Below are 23,007 nucleotides of genomic sequence, written 5' to 3'. Positions count from 1 at the left end.
CTGGACCGTGTTCAGCTATGCAGCCAATTTCCCTGTGGTTGATCGTGTCTGAAATGGTATAGGTTCTCCTGCTTGAGCAGGGGGCTGGACTAGAAGACCTCCAAGGTCCCTTCCAGCTCTATTCTATTCTATGGGCTGAAAGGACGGAGCCCACCTGCCTCAGAATGCTTCTCCAGAGAAGGACTGGGCTTGCCCTGGGAGCACAAAGGGCTGTTCTTTCCTGCCTCTGGTCTGTGCAGAATGTGCCAGGAGCCAGTTGCTTTCCGTAGACCAGGGTAGGCAACCTTGGCTCTTTTATGACTCGTGGACTTCAACTCCCAGAACTCCTGAGCCAGCTTGGCTGGCTCAGGAATTCTGGGAGTTGAAGTCCACGAGTCATAAAAGAGCCAAGGTTGCCTACCCCTGCCCTAGACAGCAAGCCTGGCCTTCCAGCTCCCTCCCGCCCTTTTGTTATGGGGAAGGGGGGGGAAATGAGTGCCTACAGCTATTTCTGCCCTTCCAGCCAACAGCCATGCCTGCCCAATGGCTGAAATTGATCCCTCTCTAAGGGGCTGAGCTCCAGAGCAGCTGACCTCGCTCGGCCCATTCCTTGGGGCAGCCATGGGAAGGGACATGGAGTCGGGTATGGCTCAAGATGCAGCTCCCCATCTGCCCTGACAGAACTGAAGCTCCAGCCCAGGGACATGGGGAAGACAGAGCAGTTCCTGGAGGGGCAGCCATGCGCTCTTGCAGGAAGCATAAGACCACCTGAAGGCAGACCCCCCCCCCAAGCCTGGCCAAGAAAGAGACTCCAGGCAGCTGCCCCACAAGGCTGGCAGGCCAGCTGCCCTATCAAGAGGTCACTTCAGCCAACCAGGCAGACCACAAATCACCAGGCAGATGCTAGGGGCTGAGGGGGACCCTCGGAGGATAGGACAGGCCCAAGGCACCAAGCACACCTTTCTGGCCTGGAATTTCACGTTCTCCTCTCTGCCCAAGCTTGATAGACAGTGACATGTTAATGGAGAAACAGCATCATTCTGACCGAAGGACAAAAACAACGGATTCCTTTTTGGGGAGACCACAACTGAGGGAGCTGGTGGTCCTCAGAGGGTGGCCTCTTTCTGGCTCTTCCCCAGCCCCAAGCAAGGCCTTCTGGGTGGCACTCCAGAGGATCCTGTTCTGGCAGAGGAAGCAGACTAAGCAACTTGGGAAATGGACAAGGGACCTTTTAGAGATTCATCTGCCCAACAGACGGGGGATGCCAAAAGCACGTTCACAGCAGGACAGCACAACCCCTTTCCTCTGCTCTCCTCTGCAATCCCTCCCTCAACAGAGCTCTGAGGTTGCCTTTAGCCTACAGGTGCTAAATAAAAAGGGTGGGGGGGGACAACATGGGCAGAAAGGAGTTGCAGGACCTCCACAGTCATCTAGTTCAGCTCCAGCTCTGAGCAGGAATTCATTCAGCCACCCAAACTGAGACCCATCAGCCCATCTGGCCCTCTCCAGCAAGGGGGAGGTGCTGCTGCTGCTGCTGCTCTAGGTAGACTTGCCAACGGCCTCCCAAGCAGAAATTCCTCTTAAAATTCCCTCCAGATCTCCTTCAGCCTCAAACCAGGGTCCTTGTGCTGCTCTTGATTGAGGCAGAGGTCAGTTCTACGCCTGCTTGCCTGTGGCAGCCTTTAAGAGGTTTCTCGCTGGTCGTTGGGCTTCTTGCTCAAGTCAACCTGCCAAGGTGCTTCAACTCTACCAGTCTCTTGTCATGCTGGTCACTCTCCTCTACTCCAGCTTCTCCCTGTCCCCACGAAGTCCATACTCCAAGCACAACAGATGCAGCACAGAGGTCAATGGGTCCAGATGCCCTAGTTCTGTTCGTTTACCCCCAAGGACACCCTGCTCCTTTCAGCTCCTGCTTCCGTGCTGGTGGTCCACTCACTGGCCTAAACCCTTCCCCCTTTGCAGCTCCCAAGCAAAGGCTTCCAGCGGGTCCATCTGACATTTACTCCCCAGTTGGAGGAGTTGAACCTTCCCCCAACGCCCACGGAGATTCTCAACCATCCAGCTGTCCAATTGGTTATCCCAAAGGTGCTTTTTTTCCCAAAAGGTAACTGGAGTTTCTTTGGTTTGTTCTTTGAAAACATTTTGCTTCTCGTACAAGAAGCTTCTTCAATTCAAGAACTTCAAGAGCTAAAGAAGCTTCTTGGATGAGAAGCGAAACGTTTCCAAAGGAAAAACAAAAACAAGAAAGCCTTTTGTGTTAATTTTGTCACCACTAAGCATCATCCTGTTGGACTTATCCCGGTGGTCAAGCCTGCTGTGGTCCCTTGGGAGAGGCCTCGCTTCTTGGACCCTGCCTCCAAGCCTCCTGGAGGCCTCTGGCTGAGGCTCGGTCTAAGGCAGCAAGGCAGTCTTCTTTCACTTAGAGCTGCAACACAAGGGACCCTCAGGATGCCGAGGACCCTGAGACTCACCCCCTGCAGCCACCGGTTCAGGGAAGGCTGTGTCAGAGACCGCCCAAGGGAGGGTTGCCATGGCAGCTCTTCTCAACAGGCTGCAACGCTGACTGATGCTTGCTGGAAATTCTCGCACGACACTTTCCACACAGCTCCTGAGGACCGAGTGTCTTTTAAGGAAAAGTGCCTGGAAAACATGCCTGGTCCTTCCTGCCTCCCAGTTCTCGCAAGTGGCCGCCCTTCCCACAAGCTGTGGAGGCCAAACGTGGCCCTTTCCATCCTGTGGCCCCTTCCCAAAGCCGCTCGTTTCCCAAAGCAAGACCCCAAAAATGAGCAGACGGCCCTCCTAGGCGGTTTCTTCCAAGGCTGACAAAATCAGCCTGCCTACCCTGAGACACACTCAGAAACTGAGAATTCTCACCTGGGAAAATAATTAAAAGGAGTATTTTCTACTCAAGGCAGAGAGAATTCTGCTTTATGGGAACACGGGCTCAAGTCACAATATTTACAGCGGAAGGTGACTTAATCTTGATTGCAGGAAGATGGGGAAGTGCAAGGAATGCAAATAAGGAAACGCGGAGAGGCAGGAGGAGGAGGAGAAGAAAAAGAAGCACCACTGAAGGGAGCCCAGCTGGCACAGACGCCCATTGCCCAGAATTTCTCCAGCACCGAAGGGAGCCCAGCAGAACCAAACCAACCTGAGCCTGGTGTCTCTTCAATCTTTCCCCAGCTGACTCCCGCCGACCGTGGGGGCCGGCCTGGCTGGGGACCATGAAAGCTGTGGTCCCCAAGTCAGTGAGAGCAGGGTAGCAGCGGCAAAACAGGTGGTCCACAAGGATGAGTGATCACAGGAAGGGCATCCAATTTGACGCCCAAAGGCTGAGCTCATGCCACAGGCTTCAGCCGGTGCCCTCTGGCTAACTGACCTCCTGGCTCTGGGCCACGCAAGCAGCCTCAAGCTAAACAAATCGACACATCCAGAATGCACGCCAGTGATACCCCAGTGACCGAACTGACCTATTTCCTGGATTCAAGACCGAATCCTCAACTACTGTATGAAGAATGACGGTGGGTTCCCATTAATGTGTTCAAACTCCCCTGCCCCTGATTAATCCTAACTAAACTTAGCACGCTGCGCAGACATGGTTAAGCACGTTGTACGAACACAGCCTGCCAAAGTCTGGGATCAAACTCTTCGGGTCCATCTAAGTGGCTCTCCGTCTCAGTGTCCCAGCAGACAAAGCAATCTGCCCTGGGGAAGGCCAACAGGGCTGGGAGGGCAAAGGGCATCGGTTCTCCTGAGACCCCCCTCTTCTCCAGCAGCTCTTGACCCCCCCACCCAACCCCCTTCAAGGGCTCCTTGTTTCAACAGGCTGCTCAGAAAAGGGCACCAATGCCTCCTTTTAAAAGCCAATGGCCAACTTTGGGTGTCACCCGAGGTCCCCTGTGCAGAACAGCCAGCCAGGCTGCTGGGGGACTCAGTTGCACACTCCAAACACACTAAAGTTTGCCTTGCGCTGAGAGTCTCAGGCCGAGCGCTGGGGAATGGAGGAAGAGACCCACCCGCTCTCTGAGGGATGCTGGGCTGGTCTTTATCAGCAGCCCGGGGATCCTAACAGCAACACAGCACCGCCATGGGCAGGCACCGCCCCTGCTCTTCAAGAAGCACTGGCCTCTTTGAGGGACACCAGAGCCCCGGCCTCCTCTCCATGCCCTGCTTGCTCACCCAACTCCAGCAGAGATGCCCCTGCGCCCCCCCCCCCGTCACCCCAGAGATCCCCTGCTTGAGGCACGAGGGGGAGAACGGCCCGCGGCCCCTTTGGGACAAGGCAGCCCCAGCACCAACAAAGGGCTTTCAAGCTCCCTCGGGCACGACTGAAGCCCCAAAAGACGGGGTTGGACATATCTGCATTTCGATTTGGCAGTTTCAGAGCCCCTGCATTTAATTTGTGGAAGTTGTTCTTGGGGGAAATCACCGAACAGCAAGCCCTTAAAAATGCTCATTTGAAACCAGAACGTGTGAATGTAAATCACTAGGAATAAAACAGACCAACACAAGTAAAGCAAAAAAGCAAAAGTAAACACTCTCCACAAGGAACCTTTCAGACGCTCAGCCGGGAAAAGACAGACATGGATCTGGGTGGATGCCCGAGGGAGCAGCTCCTCCTTGGAGACACAGATGGGGGAGCTTCTCCGGGGATAGGGTCGTCTCCCCACCCTGGAGACCTCCGTGGGTCTCCTGCAGAACTCTGACCTGCTGGAGATCCATCCCCCTCCCTGCCTGGACTCACCTTCACAGCCGACGCGTGAAAACCCCCAAGGAAATTCAGGCAATCAAAGAGAAAGAAGAGGCTCCCTTGCTGGCCACACAGAGGATGCACAACCTGATCCATTTGGTGCTGAACTCCTTTGCATTCCCAGGCTGCCAAAACAGCCACATTTCGGGGAGGGGGGCAGCTGCCCCCCAGTCCCAGGCAAGCCCGGGAGAGCCCTCCCTCCCCCGTCTCTCTCTCTTTCTCTCTCTCTAGGGTCCTTCAAAGCAACAGACTCAGCCGTCCGCTCAAGAGCCAGGCTGCTCCCGGGCAGCTGTTAACTTCAGGCTGTCTTCGATGCCGGACTTCGGAAGGAGGAGGAGGGAGCGACTGCTGTGCTCAGGGTGCCGCTGCCTCGCCTCGCCGGCTGCCCAAAGCAGCTCCACCCTCCCCTGCCTGCCCACTCACCCACCCGCCCAGGAACAAATTAATCCCTCTGTCTTATTAGCTGTTGCATGGCAAAAACAGCGGAGCTGAGCGCAGGCAGCTCCTCCGGAAAAGAAGGGGGCCAGTGGGCTGGCAGAGCAGGAGGCACCGGGAGCTGGTGGAGCAGCGCCCCCTCTGGCCGGACTCTTCGGCACTTGATCTCCACACTCTGAGGAGGGGGCTGGGGCCCGATTGCTATTGCATAATTGGGGGAGGGGGAGATCTGCTTCTCGGCTAGAGGAGAATCAGAGGTCGACTCTGCCTTCCAAGGGCCCCCTCCTCCCCTGCCAGGGTTCAGCCCACTGGACTGAATGCCCCAGAGCCCCCTCCCCATCACGGCATGGAAGGAGGCTGCTCCAGCAGGGGTTCTCCTGTGGTCCTGGGCTCTTCCAAAGGGGCCAGGTCTGGTCTTCTCCACCCGTTGCCAGTCCTGGGATGGACTCTGCCTGTCACCTTGATTGCATGGGGCACCGTCATCTGGAAGCCACCTCGAGAGCCTCCAGAGAGCCCAAAGATGAGTGGGGAAAAAGCTGGTCCACGACACGGCACTTCTTGATCCCTCCCCAATCCTCCACTTTGTGGGCTGGGCCGTTTCTGAGAGATTGGGGGGGGGGGGCAGTGTTTAGTCAAGGACCTCCTTGGCTGTCCTGGCCTCCTCTGTGTGAAGGGCTTGGATGGTCTCTCCTTTGCTCCTTGTCAGCACTGCTTTTCTGGCCAAGAAAGCCACTTTCTGTGAAGCCAGCTTAGGGGCCCTCCAGCTCCTCCCTGGTTGGCACCAGGGCTGGTGGGCATCATCCGCTCTTACGCAAGACCCGTCTTTCCTAAGTGGGAAGAGGTAGGTGGGTGTTGGCGCTCAATGGCACAGTGTGAATGCCTCCAATGCCCAAGGCGAGCAGAAACCAAGGGAAAGAAAAACCTTGTAGAGCTGCAAAGACAAACTCCCCCCCCCTCCAGGTCTGGCTGAGGTAGCAGCACCTGGCCAAGGAGGCTCATTCAGCCCACTGGGCCAGAAACAATGAGCCCCCTGGATGCTGTCAAGGCGGGCCTCCCTGGGAAAGCAGCCATGGCTGAGCTCACAAAGGCATCAAAAAGAAGGAAGTGAAGGGCAGGTTGATCGGGAAAGCAATTTGGAACAAAACTGCCAGGGACTCTCAGCCTGGGCTGTCTTAAGATGTGTGGATTCCCCAGCTTGCAGGCCTGCAATGGAGCAAAGAAGGCCGGAGCTGGGCTGCCTGTGCACTGCGTAGGATTAGGCCAGAGGAAGCTTGCGGTGATTCAGCCAAGCGCTTTGTGGTGCTGCCTGCTAACTTCTTCTCCCACCAGTTTCCAATCCTCGCCAGACTGAAGCCTCGTGGGAATGAGCTGATGACCAAGTGGAATACAAGGGGTGGGTGGGTTCTGTGACAGCCACTGGAGCCATTAAAAGGGGAGAAATGCCCCCTCGCTAGCTGGACCACATGCAGGATCCGGCTGGACCTGCTCTTTTGCATCCTTGCGAACTCTGCTCTGTCCACAAGCTCCCGGATGGGCTGCAGGTGGCAGCTTTGAATGCAGGCAGGTCTGGAGGCCTCTCTGGCCCTTGCAGACGGACCAGAGGCCTTCTTTTGCTCCAAGAGAATGACAGCCATGTTTTGATGTCAGACTCTTCTTCCAGAGTAATCATCGCACATTTTCCTCTCTACTAAAACCCTCTGATCCTCCTGTTTTCTTTTCAGAGTAGCTGCATTCATCGTGTGCAGCCCGATTCCTCCCCTCCTGGGGGCAGGCTGGGACAGGTCTCCGTTGCAAGGTGGTCCCTTTGCTGCGGATCTGAAGGCTGGCTCCCTCCTTTGGGGCGCAACAAACGTCTTTTGGGCAGCTCCCAAATCTGAACTGGCTCTTTTCTGGGCATCCAAAGTCCAGTTGGCACAATCCTGGTGCCTAACCTCCCCCAAATTAGTTGAACATTTACTTATTTAGTTATGTACTCATCTTAAGTAGATAACGCTGGGCAGTGACCATGATGGGTAAACCGATACGAAACCAGAACTTGCAATCCTGCAGCATTTAGCCCAACAAACACAGCCGTATCTCCAAGACTCTCTGGCCCTTTAATGCTTGCAGGGAAAGCCAAGTTTTAACAGCTTCCCGGGTCTCAGAGCATTAGTGAGAGGGAACCCGGAGTCTGCCCATAACCCTATCAGATCTGGTGGGATGAGCCGGAATCCTTGGCTGCCCTGCAAGCAGCAAGCCCCCTATAGCCACGGAAGCCTTCCAAGGTGATCATCAGCACCTGGAGGAGCACCTGCCAGGACACCAGAAGCTTTTTTTTTAGCAGGCTTTAATTGAGATGCAACAGATTTCTAAGAAAGCTTCTTGTGCCGGAAGCAGCAATCTTATGCCACGGACAGGGAGGCCAACGCTGTATTCCCCACAGTCCATGAGTCACGTCCCTGTCAACTGAGAACCATGGTTTATGACTTAACACAATGTGTGAACCCGGGCAGCACATCTTTGTCAACACACACCCTGTTTGTAACAAGTCTTGTGTGAGCAGGCTTTCCAGGTGCAGCCAGACCCACCCCCAGGGCAGAGGCCTAAGGGGGACTCCCCCACATGCTTGTCAATCTCCGTTCAGACTTCAGTTTTATACTTTCTTTTTCTCAGGAACAAAGGAATGCACATTGTAATACATTGGGTTTGTTTCTCACGGGTATACAATGGCGAGTTTGCTACATACATTGTATCCAAGTGCAATGCACATTAGGTTAGTCACATACTACTAACACAGCACTATTCCAGTAATTATGCAGACACATCATTATTCTAGTGATTGTTCATCATTCCACATTAAATCCCTTCGTGGGCAGGACAGAAGCCCGGCTTCTCCCACTTAGCTAATGGTTGGTGGATTCACACAACCAGCACCAACAAGGCAATGAACTGACAACCAAGTCAGCTAAAGGCCTGGCAGGTGCATTCGCAGAGCAGACAGACTCTGATTACCTTTGCTTAGGGTTTTTGATGACAGGCAGGACAAATCCAATCTGCCAGGTTCATTGATGGTGCATTGTGTTAGGTGCCAACCCCAGTGGGTCAGCCCACCTGAATACAGAGAGGGTGTTCCCTGAATGCGCAAGGGCCACGGCAGGAGAACAGCAGGAACTGAGGCGTCCCTTCCTTTGCCTGATTGATCCCCACCCCAAACGAGGGTCTTCCCTTTCCGGCCCTCCACCCCATAGTCACAGCTGGCCCACTTGAGCAGGAACAGCCTTCCTGGTAGGAAACTCCCCTCCAAAATACATCCTTTGATAATGGAAGGATGCATGGGGGGGGGGCAGAACACCACAGGGCACAGTCATGCTAATTACCACTTTTCTACCTTGGTTACTGAATGAACCCAGAACCAGTGATAAACATAGGCTAGATAAGCACAATTGCACCTAAAACTCATTGTATACCATTTCAGCACGCAAGAAAGGAAAGTTTGCGGCAACGGATCGCCTTCAGCCAGGGGTAGGGAACCTTGGCTCTTTTATGGCTCATGGACTTCAACTCCCAGAATTCCTGTGCCAACATGGCTCAGCTTGGAAGCCTCTCCCTTTTCCCTCAACATGGCTGGCTCAGGACTTCTGGGAGTTGAAGTCCACGAGTCATAAAAGAGCCCAGGTTGTCTACTTCTGCCTTAAACTAATTGCCCATTTTGGGAAACATTAAAAACAAAATGTCAAAACAGGAATGATTAAAGGTATGGAAGAGCAGAAGGCCCGACTCTTCCTTTAGGGCCTGATCAGCAAAATGCTCTGTCCTGGACAGTCCCTACCCCAGCCTCTGATGGATGGGGGGGGGGGAATGCCCAGCCAGTCTGGGGGGCAAATGGGAGACGAGGAAGAAATCTGGTGAAAGGGGACCCCCCCCCAATTCTGAGAGAATCAAACCAGGATAGAGACTAGCAGGAAGATGGAAAAAGGAGGTCAGAAAGCAGGCAGAGCCGCTGGGGCCTCTGAGAAGTCGGTCTGGAAGTGGAGAGATGTCCGATGGATGACAAACACACATACACACTGGACACACACACAGCCTTTCTTCCAAGCAAGAGACCACCAGATGTTACAAGTCACCGGAAATAGGAAACTGGGGGAGGAAAGAGGCCACTGGAAAGGAGGGCCCTCTAAAGGCTACCTAGTCCAATACAGTCATAGTCACAACCAGGTGGCCACACAATTCCCACCGCAGTGCATTTTCTTCATTCCGAAGCCTCTTTGCCAGCTCAACAGCCTTAGGAAGAAGATGGGGGGGGGGTGTTCTCTCACCTCCCCCCCCATAATAAACCCACCCAACAACCACAGAGCATTTCCTTCTGGCGTCGGGGAGACGCAACACTATTCCTCGCGGTGAGCAGATTTAATTCGCGGGGTGAGTTTGTACAGAAAGCTAATCCCAAACTGCGCAAAGCTCATTATTGGTGAGCCGTCTACGTGAGCAGGGTAGACTGCTGGAAAATCCTCACCTGATTTCTGAGAAGAATAAAGAAAAGTTATAGTCATGTTGGCCTAAATATTAAAAAATGGGGGAGGGGGGCCCTTCCTTCCTTTCCCCGCAGCCTTTCCGTGATGCTGGAAGCTTTGTGCCCGAGTATATTGTCCTCGCAAGGGACGCTTTGGCGCATCCTTTCATGCTGGCCCTTACAATAGACGTCTCTGAGACAGGAAGAGACAGAAAAAGCAGCCACAGGGTGGCCACTGCCTCTTCCAGAGATCTCAAAAGAGGCTCTTTTCATGACGGTAAATCATAAAATGCCTGGTGTGGGACTAGAAGCCAAATATGCATGGAAGAAGAAGAAGCAAAGCCACTACAAAGCTCAGCAGTCACCATTGGGGTCTCTGTCATGCCCAGGTTTACCTCTCAGGTCAGAGGGAGGTGTCCGCTCAGCATCCCACCATCAGCTTCGGTCTTACCCCCCCCCCCTTACGATGCCCCAACTCCTGCATCACCCTCTTCTCAGGGACACCAGCAGCCCCGGTTTAAGAGGCCTGAAAAGCCCACTAAGTTCTACGGGCATCTCCCGCCTCTCTTCCCCACAAGAGAGATTGCGGTGATCGACTCAAGCAAAACGATTCCTTTGCCAAAACTAGGTGGAAGGGCAGCCTCTTGCGGGAGGGGAGCCCCTGAGCCCCTTGGGGGGGTCATTGGTGCTTTAAATATAATCCTGTGTACATTATTTAAACCAGACTTTTTCCAAAGTCAGCGCCGACCAAACCCACAAGGTCTTGCTTTGACAACTTTTGCATCAACACAGTTTTCCAAAGAACTTGCATTTCCCAACATGTGAAGAAGCTCCTTCAGTGCAGCTCAAGAGGTGGCTGGCGGACAAAGTGGGTGGGTGGGTGCTTGGAGCAGCAGACGCCCGTTTTTTGATCTGAGTGCCACAGAAGCACCGCATGGCTGCTTGTAGAGGAAACCTTGGCCCCGGTCCAAAGCAATTTTTCAGGAATCCCACAGATTGATGTCTACACCAGGGTGTCAAACCGTGGCCACTTTAAGACTTCTGGATTTCAACTTCCAGAATTCCCCAGCCAGCCTCCTCTACACAAAACTGGAGCTTCTTCTGAAGTAGTGCCCCAAAAGCACGCACGTGTCCAGCGCAGGTTCTGTTTGCACATCTGGGATCCACTGGGATGCCCCGAAATGCAGATTCCCCTCTGAGGTCTTGATCCTTTGGAAGAATCAAGTCTTCCTACAGACTGGGCATCCCAGGGCTGAGGAAAGACCTTTGGCCTCAGCCACTAAAGGCTTCCCAGCTTCTCAAGCCCAAGTTGCTTCTTGGACCACCAAAAAAGCCTTCAAAGAAAGACACACACACACCCGATTCTTTACGGAAAGAAATGGAGGGAGGAGGAAAAAAGGCTTTACCTCCTGAAACTGGAGCCGGACTTTGGTGATAGCTCGGATCCAATGGGCTCTTGCAGGAGCAAACAGGGGAGACTCATTTTCATCCAGGAGGCTGGCAAGAAACGAAGAACACAAAGAATGAAGAAGAGCTAACGCGAAAGTGCGTATTTTCTTTAAATTGAGAAAACTGGAATTAGAGGGGTTCAAACTTGTATTGCATATTTACACTATTGGCACAGGGATCTCGGAGTCCTAGTGGACAATCACCTAGATATGAGCCAGCAGTGTGCTGCAGCTGCCAAAAAAAGCCAACACAGTGCTGGGCTGCATTAACAGAGGGATAGAATCAAGATCACGTGAAGTATTAATACCACTTTACAATGCCTTGGTAAGGCCACACTTGGAATACTGCATCCAGTTTTGGTCACCACGATGTAAAAAAGATGTTGAGACTCTAGAAAGAGTACAGAGAAGAGCAACAAAGACGATTAGAGGTCTGGAGACTAAAACATATAAGGAACGGTTGCTGGAATTGGGTATGTCTAGTTCAGGGGTAGGCAACCTTGGCTCTTTTATGACTGATGGACTTCAACTCCCAGAATTCCTGAGCCGGCATGGCTCAGCTTGGAAACTTCTCCCTTTCCCCTCAGCATGGATGGCTCAGGAATTCTGGGAAGTCCACCAGTTATAAAAGAGCCAAGGTTGCCTACCCCTGGTCTAGTTTAATGAAGAGAAGGACATGGGGGGGACATGATAGCCTTCCAATATCTCAGGGGCTGCCCCAAAGAAGAGGGAGTCAAGCTATTCTCCAAAACGCCTGAACGCAGGACAAGAAGCAATGGATGGAAACTCATCAAAGAGAGAAGCAATCTAGAACTAAGAAACTTCCTGACAGTGAGAACAATTAACCAATGGAACAACTGCTTCCAGAAGTTGTGAATTCTCCAACACTGCTTCTGGAGGCAGGTTGTTCCACTGGTTAATTGTTCTCACTGTCAGGAAGTTTCTCCTTAGTTCTAGGTTGCTTCTCTTCGTATGTTTATATGTTGCCTCTCTCACCTAAGGCAACTCTGGCTTTGCAATCAGTAAAAAGATAAATGTAGAAATGATTAAAATTAAAACTACTGTGCTATATTAAAATCTAGAACCAAGGAGAAGGGGGGAAACGGGGATGAGATCAACTTGTCAACTGCTTCCAGTGGTGAGCACCGCCCCCCCCCCCAATTGGAGCTCCAAGCCAACCAGCAAAATCAGGTTTTGATCTCACTTCTGGTGGCAGAGTGTTCTACCAGGCCAGGACCACAGCAGAAAAGGTCCTTTTCCTGGACACCCACTCCAGCCAAAATTCCTTGGCCCGTAGGGTCCACAGCAGGCCCTGGATTGAATGGGGCAGGCTAATCCCATGGAGCAAGACAGCTCCTCGGATACCCTGGACCCAGGGCACGCAGCAGGCAGAATTTCCTACCTCTTTGGGGGTTCCGGAGCAGCTTTGGGGATGTCCTCTCCTTCTCCTGGGGGCTGAGCGCGCCCACGTTCTTTGACCTCCTCTTCTTCTCCTTCTCGGCTCGCTTCCTGGCACTTGGCCAGCTCGCTCAGGGGCTCCTGGACGTCCCGCAGGGTCAAAGCTACAGACCCCCCTTCTGGGAGTTCTTCCTCCTGCTCCGAGCCAGGGGGGCTGCCCTGCTCCTGCTCGCTCAGCTGAGAGCTGCCCCGGCTGACGTTGCCGGAGGAGCCGAACTTGCTACTGCTGGCAGGACTGGCGGGGGAAAAGAGAGAGAGGAAGCAGGTGAGTGTGCAGAACTTGGGGAGCCCGAAGGGTGGGCAGCCAAGGAATGGAGAAGCAGTTGGGGGGGGGGGCGAGCAGGGCTGGCTACCAAACACATCTGTCCTCATTCCCCATCCGGTAGAGAGTCTGCAGGGCTTCCCAATTCCGGGACATCTGCTGAATGTTGAGGCTTTGAAGCTTCTCCCTCTGATCTGCCGCCCAGAAATGGGGGTCTCCCATCTCCCCCACCCAGGCAGTCCAGGCCCACTTCCCCTATGCTGAATTGCTGACTCAGCAGGAGGATTCCACCCCCCCCGCCCCAAGTCTTTCTACTTCCCTGCAGACCAGGTCAGCCAAGGGGCTCCTGAGCTGATTCCCAGGGCTTCCTTCATTCCCAACCGGAAGAAGGGACTGCCAACATCCAGGGTAACAGAATGGACAACACGGGGGGCGGGAGGGCTGTGCATAATGGTGCTTGGAGTTGGCTAGTCCGAACATCGACCAATCTGGATTCTTTCCAGCCTGGCGGTCTGGAAAAGACAGGGCTGCAGCTAGCAAGGTGGAGGGAAGCGGAGAAGGGGAAGAGAGCAGACGAAGGGGCTGCGCAGGATCCAAGCGGCGGGTGGGGGCTGACCTTGGGAGATCCACAGGATTTATCCACACAGCTACGGGAGGCAGGGAGCTGCTTGTGGGCGGGCAGAGCAGAAACCGCCCAGCCCAGCAGCGCCAGCAGCTCTTGATGGGCCCAGAAGTGATTAGCTCACACCCCTGAAGCCCTCGGGGAAGACCAGAGACCCCTGCGATGCCCGGCCCGATCCCCTTGGCCCCTCCATCACAAGGCCTCGCAGAGCTACTGCTCAGCCATGCTGGCCTCTCACAGCTGGGCAGCCATGAGGAAAAGCAGCATGGATGGCAGCTGGGATGGGAGGGGTGGGGGTGTCCCAAGACAGCATTTGCAGCTCCCAATCCACCTGTGAGCATTTTACATTCCCTAATTCAGCCCTCTACAGAAGGGCAGAGTTATCCTTCCACAGCAGGATTTTCGAAAAGCCTCTTCTGGCGAGTGGGAGCTGTGGGGTGGGCTGTTCTCAGAAACCCCCTCCCCACTCTCAGGTCTGTAAAGACTGAACAAAACAAAATCCACGTTCAAAGCTGTTCGCCAACACACAAAGGGGGAGCACCCAAAGCGAAGGAAAGGGAGGGAGGGAGGGGGCAGGGAGAGGGACAAGCCGGGGCTAGAGGTCACCCCTCACTCCCCGTCAGCATCAAGGGGGCCAGAGGGAGGGGTCAGAGGCCTCTGACTATGGCTCTTGGCTCATAAATGGACCGGCCGCCTCCATTTATTGGCTGCATCTGCTACTGGCCTGTGCTCAAGCGGGTGTCGTGGGCTGCTCTCCTCCACCAGCCGTGGCCCAGCCTGTGGGCAAGCGACGCTGTCCTTCTTCTGCTCTGATGGACTAGGAACAGAGGCCGTGTCTTCTGCTTCTTTTTCCAAGGTCGGGGCAGGAGGGCCATTGGGAACGGCCCTCAGATCCTCTTCCTGCTCTTTACCTGCAACTTCCAGGCCTCGGCCAGGCTCAGCCTCAGCAAGAACAGTTCTGGCCTCTAGGAACTGCTCGCCTGAACTGTCCACCTCCATGGATGGAAGGCTGGACTCGGGCACTGGATCCCCCAAGTGGTCTGCACTGTCCTTGGGGCCAATCAATGCCTGCTCGGCTCTACATGAGGGCTGCGGTGCATTGGGCATCAGACGGGATGGACCACTTGACAGGGCTTCTGGCTTGGAGGAAGGTTTCAGTGGCGCCTCCGATCCCTTCTGGCTCTCCTTTTCCTTTGGGCCTTTCTGCCAAGGAAGGGAGAAGTCCAGCTTCCTCCCAAACACCGTCTCTTGGATGCTGCCGGCTTTCTCCACTTTCTCCTCGCTTCCTCCACCAAACAGAACGGAAGACACGCTGCTCAAGCCGGACCCGAGACCGGGCTCAGCACCGGTCTTGCTCGCTGAAGGGGGGGAGAAGAAGGAGCCCATCGGTTTCATGCTGCTGGTTGAAGACCCAAAGCCGAATTTGGGCCAAGGGGACCGACTTAACATCTCAAATACAGACGTGGTGCTGCTGACCTCTGCAGCAGGGGAACCGGCAGGCCCATGATCCATGGCGCTTCTCAAGGCCTCAGCTTTGAAAGGTTTCTCACGAGGGGATGGAACCTCCTCTTCTTCCTCACCTGGGACAGATTCCCTGCTGTGGATACCGTCCACACCATCATGGTGCAAATCAGGGGTCTCATTCAGAACCGCTCCGGGTTCCACACCTATGTTCTCACGTCCATTTGGTGGACCAGTATCACCCTGCGCTTGAGCCTTCACGGCTGCGTATTCAGACATAGCGACAATATCCAAGCCTGACTGGCTCACGTTGTCTTCCCTCTTGGCTTCCAGCACAGGTGTGTTTTCCCAACCTTCCTGGCCAATAGGAAGGTTGCCAGTTTGGGATTCTAGATTCAGTTGCTTTTGAGTAGGAAGGTCAGCCTCATCTGCCAGCATCGCAGCTGATTCTGCCGCAACCCCCTTGTTGAGATCTTGACGGCACCTATCAGCATCCCTCATTTCCTCAGAGGTTAGGAAGTCCACTTGCCCCACTTCAGAGCCTCGGCTCTTCTCTGAGCTCAAGGTATCCAGGGTGTTTGGCACCGGCTCTTGGCAATTGTCCAGCTTTTGATCGGCTTCCATTTCCAGGTCCATTTTGAGAGTTCCTGTGGAATTTTCTCCTGCCAGGTTCAACAGACCATTTTCCTTCAAGACACTTCTGGCCTCCGTCTCTAGCAGCGCCCCTCGAGGACTCTTGATTTGCTGTTTCCCCAAGCGGCTTTCTTCTGAACCCTCCTCTCTAGATGCTTCGTCTTCCCGGATGAGAAGGTCTTTCCCTGGAACTGAACCTGTCGCTTCCTTCACCTCAGAATCCACCTGGGGAGGTTTCCAGGGCACAGAAGCCTTCGAAGGAGGCTGCTCCACTCCTCCTTTAGAAAAACCAAAGGTGCCGCTTGCGAATGTTGAGGAAGGCCCGCTTGGCTGGAACGTGCTGCCGAAAAAGGAGGCGCTCTTCTTCTGCAAACCAGGAGCATCTGGAGCTGGGAGTGGGCAGCCCAAAAAATCGGAGAAAGTTTTCGTGGGTTTGATTCTGGTGAAGAAACTTGAAAATTTTTCCATTGAGCACTCTAGGACAGACTTGTTACTCACAGATTCTTCAGGCATCTTCAACCCATCTGGCTCCCCAAGGGGGACCGTGGGGAGAGGCTTCTGGCCCTGAGCCTGCTGGGCTCCAGCATGGGAAGGAAGGCCAAATCCTTGCAGGGGCTCTGGTACTACCTCCTGGCCCAAGTCACGGAGAGCAGCTGTCCTTTGGGCCACTGATGTCTGAACACAAACAGAACCGGAGTATTCTGGAGGAGGAACAGCTTCCTTCTCAAGCAAAGACACCCTCCTCTCATCCCACTCAGTTGAGCTCTGGGGCAGCTGTTCTGGAACTTCTGGAGGGGAGAAAGTCCCATCCTTCTGGATTTCAGGACCTTCACAGACAGGATCAAGCTGTACTGGCTGGTCTTCTTCCTTTGCATCACTGAGAGATGGGCTGTCCGTAAGTTGCTCTGCCGAGGCACATTCCCCGGCCTTCTCAGCCCCTTCACCTGCCCTGCTCTGCAAGTCACGGGCTTCCTGCTTGCCCAGCACAGCATCTCTAACACTGGAGATGGCCTCCTTCTCCTCCAAGGGTGGTTTCCTGGCTATTCCAAGGCCAGCATCAGCAGAAGCAGATGGCCCCAGGAGTGGCTCCTCCTTTCCTTGCAATGGAGGTGGCTTGGGGAGGGGACCTTTGTCAGGAGCAGCTGGTGGTTCTTCAGGGCGGAAAGAGGCCCAACTGAACAAGCTGAAGCTGGAGCTGTCCAGAAGCCCTTTCTTGGCAGAGAAGGGGATCTTGAACAAACCTTCCATCTCTGGACCTTTTGCGGTCTGGACAGGGGCCGGGGCTGGGGTTGGGTCAGGGCTCGGGGCTTTCTTGGAGGCAGGGAAAAGAGAGAAGATATCCCAGCTGCTGGCTGTCTGCTGAGGTTTTGGAGGTGTAGCTTGGGACAAGCCAAAGGGGAGTCTGAACCCAGGTTCCTTCTCTAGCTGGATTCCCTGGGGCTCTTTGCCCATCAAGAAGGACTGGCTGGTGTTCAGGGAACTGGACTTCCTTGCTGCTGAGTCCCCCAGCAACCCAGAGAAGCTCCTGAGCAGGCCTCCCTCTTCCGGTGGTGGGCTGCGCCTCCCTATTCCAGGACTCAGGTGCAAGTTGGCTGCCTGCTCAGTCCTGGCAGGAGGCACTTCCTTGACCCTGCCCATTTCCTCTCCAGCCTTTTTGTGGGCCTGTTCCTTAGAGGAGAGCTCTTTCTCGGCAATATCTGCCCCAGGTGGCTCTGAAGAGACATCCACCTCAGAAGCAGGACCCTTAGTGGGTTCCCAAACAAGTTCTTGGGATATCTGCCCGTTATTCAGTGGTGGGACAGGGGTATCAGATGGTGAGTGGGCTGGCTCTTTGGTGAAAAAGTCTTTGATCGAGCCGAAGAAGGACGGAGCACCTGGGAGCTCTGCCTTGCTCTGGCTTTCCTTTTTCACCAGACTTGGCAGAGAGGTGGGTGAAGGTGGCGATGGAGACTTGCTTCCCTGCATTTTAATGAAACCGAGGAATCCTGATTCTGTAGGGACCGGTGGGACTTCTCCGGGGCTATCTGTTTTGAGGTCACTCTTAGAAAGAGTCTCCTTGGCCTTAGCAGCTATTTGGCCCAGGACTACCCAACTGTTTTCAGGCTCTGCCAGAGACCCTAAAGCTGCCTTAGCATTGCTGTCTGGTTGGGTTAATGGGTCGGACGTGAGACCCTGGCTGAACTGAGAGGTGGATCTCCGTAGGGGAGCTCTCTTCCGGGGAGGAGATGGAGCAATCTCAGTGGAAACAGGCAGGGGTTCTGGTTGAAGTTGTCCCTTCTTCCTGGGTGGTGTTCCAGACATGGCTTCCTTTGCAGGAAACTTTGACTGTGGGCCTTGGTCCTTCTCTGCCGTGTCCTCCAGCATCTCGCCTTTCCCCGAACCCTGACCCATCAGCCCACCCAAAGAGGAAAGCCAAGAGGTGACCTTGTTGCTTGTGGTCTTCTTATCTTCTTCAGCCATCTGTGCTTTGGCAAGAGACACTGGTGGGAGATCAGACCTGGTAGCAGCTTTAAAGATTTGAAGGCCAGGTAGTCTGGTCTGCCCGCTTTCTGAAACAGAAGTCCTAGGGGCCACATCTAGCAACTTGGGTTGGAATTCCTCCTTTAGCCCCCCACCAGAGGCGATCCTTAAATGTGCCCGGAGGTCAAACGGCGCATCTTCTACAGACCCTTCCCTCTTCTCCTCAGGCCTAAAGCCCACCTTATTAGGTTTCAGAAGCCTGTAGCCTGAGAAATCTAAAGGCTTCTCTTTCTGGTAGTAAGCAGATTCCTCAAACATTTGAGAAAAGGTCTCTACGTTCATAAACTTGTCCCTTCTTTGAAAAGCTACAGACAAATCAAGAGGTTTGTTTACAAAATAATCATCCAACTCTTCCTCTTCGGCAGACCAAAATAACTCATCTTCAAGAGGCACTTTGAAGCCACAAACGGAAACCATGTCCCCTTCCATCACAACCCTTTGCAAAGAGGACTTGAGTTCATAGTCCCAGCTGTCCGGATGGGTGCAAAGGTCAGGAGTGCAGAGGTAAATATACTGCCCTGTAGAATCAGTGAGTAGAGAATAAACATACTGACCATCGGTATATATGTAATAACCATAATCACCATCTTCTGACGGCCACCACACTCCCTGCAGCAGCGGCATCAGCCAATCCAGGTACTCCTGACAGTGGCACAGCCATAGGTCATCCATATTCATGGGCTCCTGATCAATTATGGTCCACATATTAGCATCATAAGCAGAGGAATAACTTAAATCTATTGGCCCATCTTCCAGAAAGCAGTTGAACGTGTGTGGAGAAAGACTTCCATTCAAATAATGAGTTGCCCACATTTCGTTTTCCCCCAGACAAAAATCAGGTGATCTACATGACACAGCATTAAAATTGGTCACTGGTGGATCAAAATTCTCACTTGATCTCCAATCGATTGGATTGGTATTCCCATCTCTTTTACACAAATTCATTACTTTGTTGCCAGAGTCTGACCAGGTCAGAACCTCATCCCAAGAGACGGGATTCTGTTTTAAGATGTAATAAAGAGGCACAGAAGTCTGAACCATCTTTGCTGGATAACTCCTGGGGTCATAATCACCATCCAAGGTGGAGCCTATCCTGATCTCCTCTGAAGCGGGAGATTCTCCTGACCAGCTGAGCAAGCTGGCATTCTGTGAGGAACATCTGAGAAGTCCATCCAACTTTTCATGGAGAAGCCCTGGATGAATGTGCGATTCTGTATTTTTTCGAGAAAGGACTGGTTTTGTTGATAAATCTGTCTTCTTCTGAGAATTATTCAGAGAGAGGGATCCTTCATGGAGGGCAATGGATTCCTTGCTTGTGCTAGGCAAACCGGCCTTCATCTTGGGAGTTTGGGCCACTCTCTCTTCAACCTTCTCTTTTGCCTGGTGTAAGAAGTTTATTAGGAAGCTGCCTGCAGCCTCTTGGTCCCTGGTGCCTTCTTGAGTTTGGGGTGCCACTTGAGAATCCCCCACTTTGGAATTAGTCTCCTCCACAGTCTTTTCAAAGATCTGCCCCAAACCACCCAAAAATCTCAGATTTGGTTTGTCCACCTTACTCGGAGAGGTGTTTTCACCTGAACCGAATCTGAATAATCCAGAAAGCAAACCAGGTGGACGGTCCTTCTGGCTGTCTGTGCTGTCTTGAGCATTTTGTCCTTCCTTGGAAGATAAACTGCCAGCCAGAGAAGAGCGGAAAAGTCCCGAAAAGAAACCCTCCTGAGCATCATCCAGAATCTTGACCCTGCCGACTCCACTAGCAGCCTCTGATTTTTCTCCTACCAGATCCAGGCCAGATCCACCTTGGGAGGCGGCTGTGACTGCTGCTGCTGCCCCTTCTCTGCCTGGGACACCCTTTAGATCATGATTGCTTGGGTCACTGTGGCCACGTCTGCCCTCCGCACTTTCCGAAGTGCCTGCAGCCACCACCTTGTCCTGACGGCCACTTTCTGGTCCCAAAGGATCAGTTTCCAGTTCCCCCTTCAGCTCCTCTTTATTCTCTGGTGGAGACTTTGAGGAAGAAGCCTGGAGACCCTCTGAATTGCTCCCCAGATGTCCCTCTTTGGCAGCTTCTGCGTTTTCAGCCGAAGCAACTTTTAAGAATGAAGAGAAGAATCCTGTTTTTTCCTTATTTTCCTGCGGTTTGTCGGATAAGTTGAAGCTGCTCAAAAAGGAAACCTGCAGCTTCTCAGGGAACGGGAAGGGAGCTCTACTGCTGGCGGGACTCGCTTTTTTGACATTGTCTTCGGACTTGCACTGTTTCCCCACACTCAAGGACGCCTCTTTGGCCGGGAGGTCAGCAGGAGCAGAAAGTGGCAACAGGCTGAAGCATTTTTTAAGAGGACTAAAAAAATTGATGGGAGATTCTCTTTGTTCTGAAGGCTGAGTGATGGCCTCCTGCGGCCCTTCCTGCGGCTTGTCCTCAGGAGGCTGGATGGCTAAAGGCTCCAGAGGGATTCCCTGATCTGCCTTATCCAGCTGTGATGAGGGGCAGGGGACTTTGGGAGACTCCACTGGCCCCCTGGGAACAGCCGTGCCATCAAAACCCGCGTTCAGGCTAACGTCAGCAGAGGAGCTGGAGATGGGGGGTGCCAGGCCCCCCGTGGGGTCAGCTGCTGGTTCCTCCTTCCTTGTTTCCAGGGAGTAGCCTCTGGGCTTTGTGCCCTCTTCACCAGGCTTCTCGGCCTCAGCTCCACTTGCAGCCAACAGTTCAGCCGCTATGGTTGTTCCTTCTTTCCTGGTCTCTTTCTTTGGCTCCTTCTTTTCCGCCAATATTTTTAAAGAGCCAAACATGCCGAAGAGAGAATTCACAGCCGCACTGGTCTTCTGAAAGGCCGACTGGCTCTCGGCGTCATCTGCAGGACAATCCAGGACTGGGGGAGCCGGAGAGGCCTTGTCATCCCCGTCAGAGGTTTCTGGGAGACTCACGCTGGGAGGACCAGCAACTTTTCCACAACTCTGCTCGGGGAGGGAAGCTGGCCCTTCTTCAGGCAAGCCGAGATCAGGCCTGCTTTCCACCTTCACATCCGGATGAGGTTGGTTTGAGGAGTCCCTCGCAGGGGCATCTGCCGTTTCAGCCGTTGAAGATACGAACTTCTCCACAGAGGACGTGAGGAGCGTCTTTCCAGAGCTCACTTTCCCCGTAAGGAAGCTGAAGAAGGACTGGGCAGTGTCTTTCACCCCGAGAAAGTCCGATAACACCTCTCCTCGGCTGTCGCTCTTCTCCTCCGCAGCAGGGGCTGCTTTGGCCTGCTCTGCCTGAGACATCTCCTCTGCCACCTGGACAGGGAGGCCCTGATTCCTGCTTTCCTGCTTTGGAAGGGCTTCCCAACTGCTAATCTCTTCCTCCTTTTCGGCCAGGTATTCGGACACTGTCTCCACCAAGCACTGCAACTCGTCCACCGCACTGAGGTCTCCCTCTGATGGGGCTTGGACAGGCAAGAAGGCCCCATGTTCCTTGAGAGAGCCACACGTGGGCTCATACCAGCCTCGGGACACTTGGGCCATTTCCTCCTTCCCTTCCTCGTCTGAAGCAGGAGAGCCCCGAAGATCTTCAGACCAGCTGCTGCCTTCCAGTTCCTCAAGATCTCCAGACGGCTGAAAACAACCGTCTGCCTCTTCTGGGTGCAGCGGATCTTCGCCCGCAAAACGGCCTGGCTGAGGGTCGTGGCTTCTCTCTCGGCCGTCCGAGAACCAGCTGCTTTGGACCAGGAAGGTCTTTCCGGAGGGGAGCAAATCCCAACACCCAGGCTGCTGTGCCCCAACTTCACCGGGGTTGCTGCTATACAGATCAAAGTCATCGTAATCTGCGTCAAGTTTGGTTCTTCTTTTCATGGTGCTTGCAGAAATGACAGTTTCGTGGGGAAGACTCAGCCTCCCATTGATTTGAGGCCTTCTCCACTCACACTCTTCATTGTCTCTCCGTTTCTTTTTTCTTCTCCTGTCTATGGTATCGTACGCCGCTGGATAGGAAAGAGCACTGAGACGTTCTAATTCCACGCAAACCTTGGGTGAGGACCTGGAGTTTTTCAGACGGCTACCGTGCCCCTGTTTGGAGAACCGAGGCCTCCTTATCTCCTGCCAATTTCTAGCCCTTTTTTCTAGAAAATCTTCTATTAACTGTTTGCCTAATTCGTCATAGTCCTCAACACATTCTTCTTGGTCAAGACCATGGTCAAAAGGAATAATCCTGACTTTCCCACTGCTAATCAAAGATCCTTGACTGGTAATGCAAAAGGGGGGGGAGAAGAGAGGGGGGAGAAAGGAAAAGGCAAGAAAGATGGAAAAAAATCTTTAACATATAAACACGTGAACTTTTAGGAATGAAAAATAAACAAATATGAAATAATTAAAACATGTACATTCAATTCTAACCTTGTTTCATGTTTAGAAAGCACCCACTTTATTATGACCAGGCTGGGGGGGCTCAATGGAGTGACTGAGCAAGGCATGTTATGGGAAGTCCCTGACTAATGGCGGGTCGCTCAGTGATGGCTGGAAGTTCCGACAGACCTACCTGGAGGCTGCTTATGAACTGGATTCAATGTTCCGACAGTTGTCGCCCCCTCCCCCTTCGGTCACTTGACAACCAGGCCACATTTACAGATCTTTGCAGCATCCCACACACACCTGAACACATTTATGGTGGTTTTGCCAAAACGGAGCAGTTGTTTCTGCCCTGTGGCAAAGAACTGATTCGCTTAATGACCGCTATGACACAGGTGGTGGTATCATTGGGTTGGTCAGGTGGCTGCCCCGTTTTATAGCCACCAAGAATTATGACTGCAATGAGCAGGGCCAACTACAGTTGTAACTCCAGGACTACCAGTACAGCAATTCAACAGAATAACCACGGTGATATATTACTTAGAAGCATTTATTAAATACAGTGGCATATTAAAAGTGTCTATAAAAAAAACAACCTATCACAAATCATAGTAGGAGTTGGTACATTCC

The 23,007-nt window shown here is 53.3% G+C and overlaps 1 protein-coding gene across 4 annotated transcripts in view; it reads right to left on the bottom strand.

Annotated features, from left to right (window-relative positions):
- Positions 1–23,007, bottom strand: part of UNC13B (unc-13 homolog B) — a 153,222-nt gene that overhangs the window by 74,394 nt on the left and 55,821 nt on the right. For 3 of the 4 annotated variants that reach the window (XM_039369071.1, XM_039369072.1, XM_039369073.1), the window contains 2 exons: positions 12,504–12,794; positions 11,060–11,150 (listed from right to left, as the gene is read on the bottom strand). In XM_039369071.1, coding sequence (XP_039225005.1) covers positions 11,060–11,150; positions 12,504–12,794 — 382 coding nt within the window. The other variant, XM_039369067.1, reaches the window with a different exon arrangement.

The sequence above is a fragment of the Crotalus tigris genome, unplaced genomic scaffold (genome assembly GCF_016545835.1).
Source record: "Crotalus tigris isolate CLP2741 ecotype Arizona unplaced genomic scaffold, ASM1654583v1 scf7180000020963.25688851:1431469, whole genome shotgun sequence".
Taxonomy (NCBI): Eukaryota; Metazoa; Chordata; class Lepidosauria; order Squamata; family Viperidae; genus Crotalus; species Crotalus tigris.
This window is presented reverse-complemented; position numbering and strand designations above follow the sequence as displayed.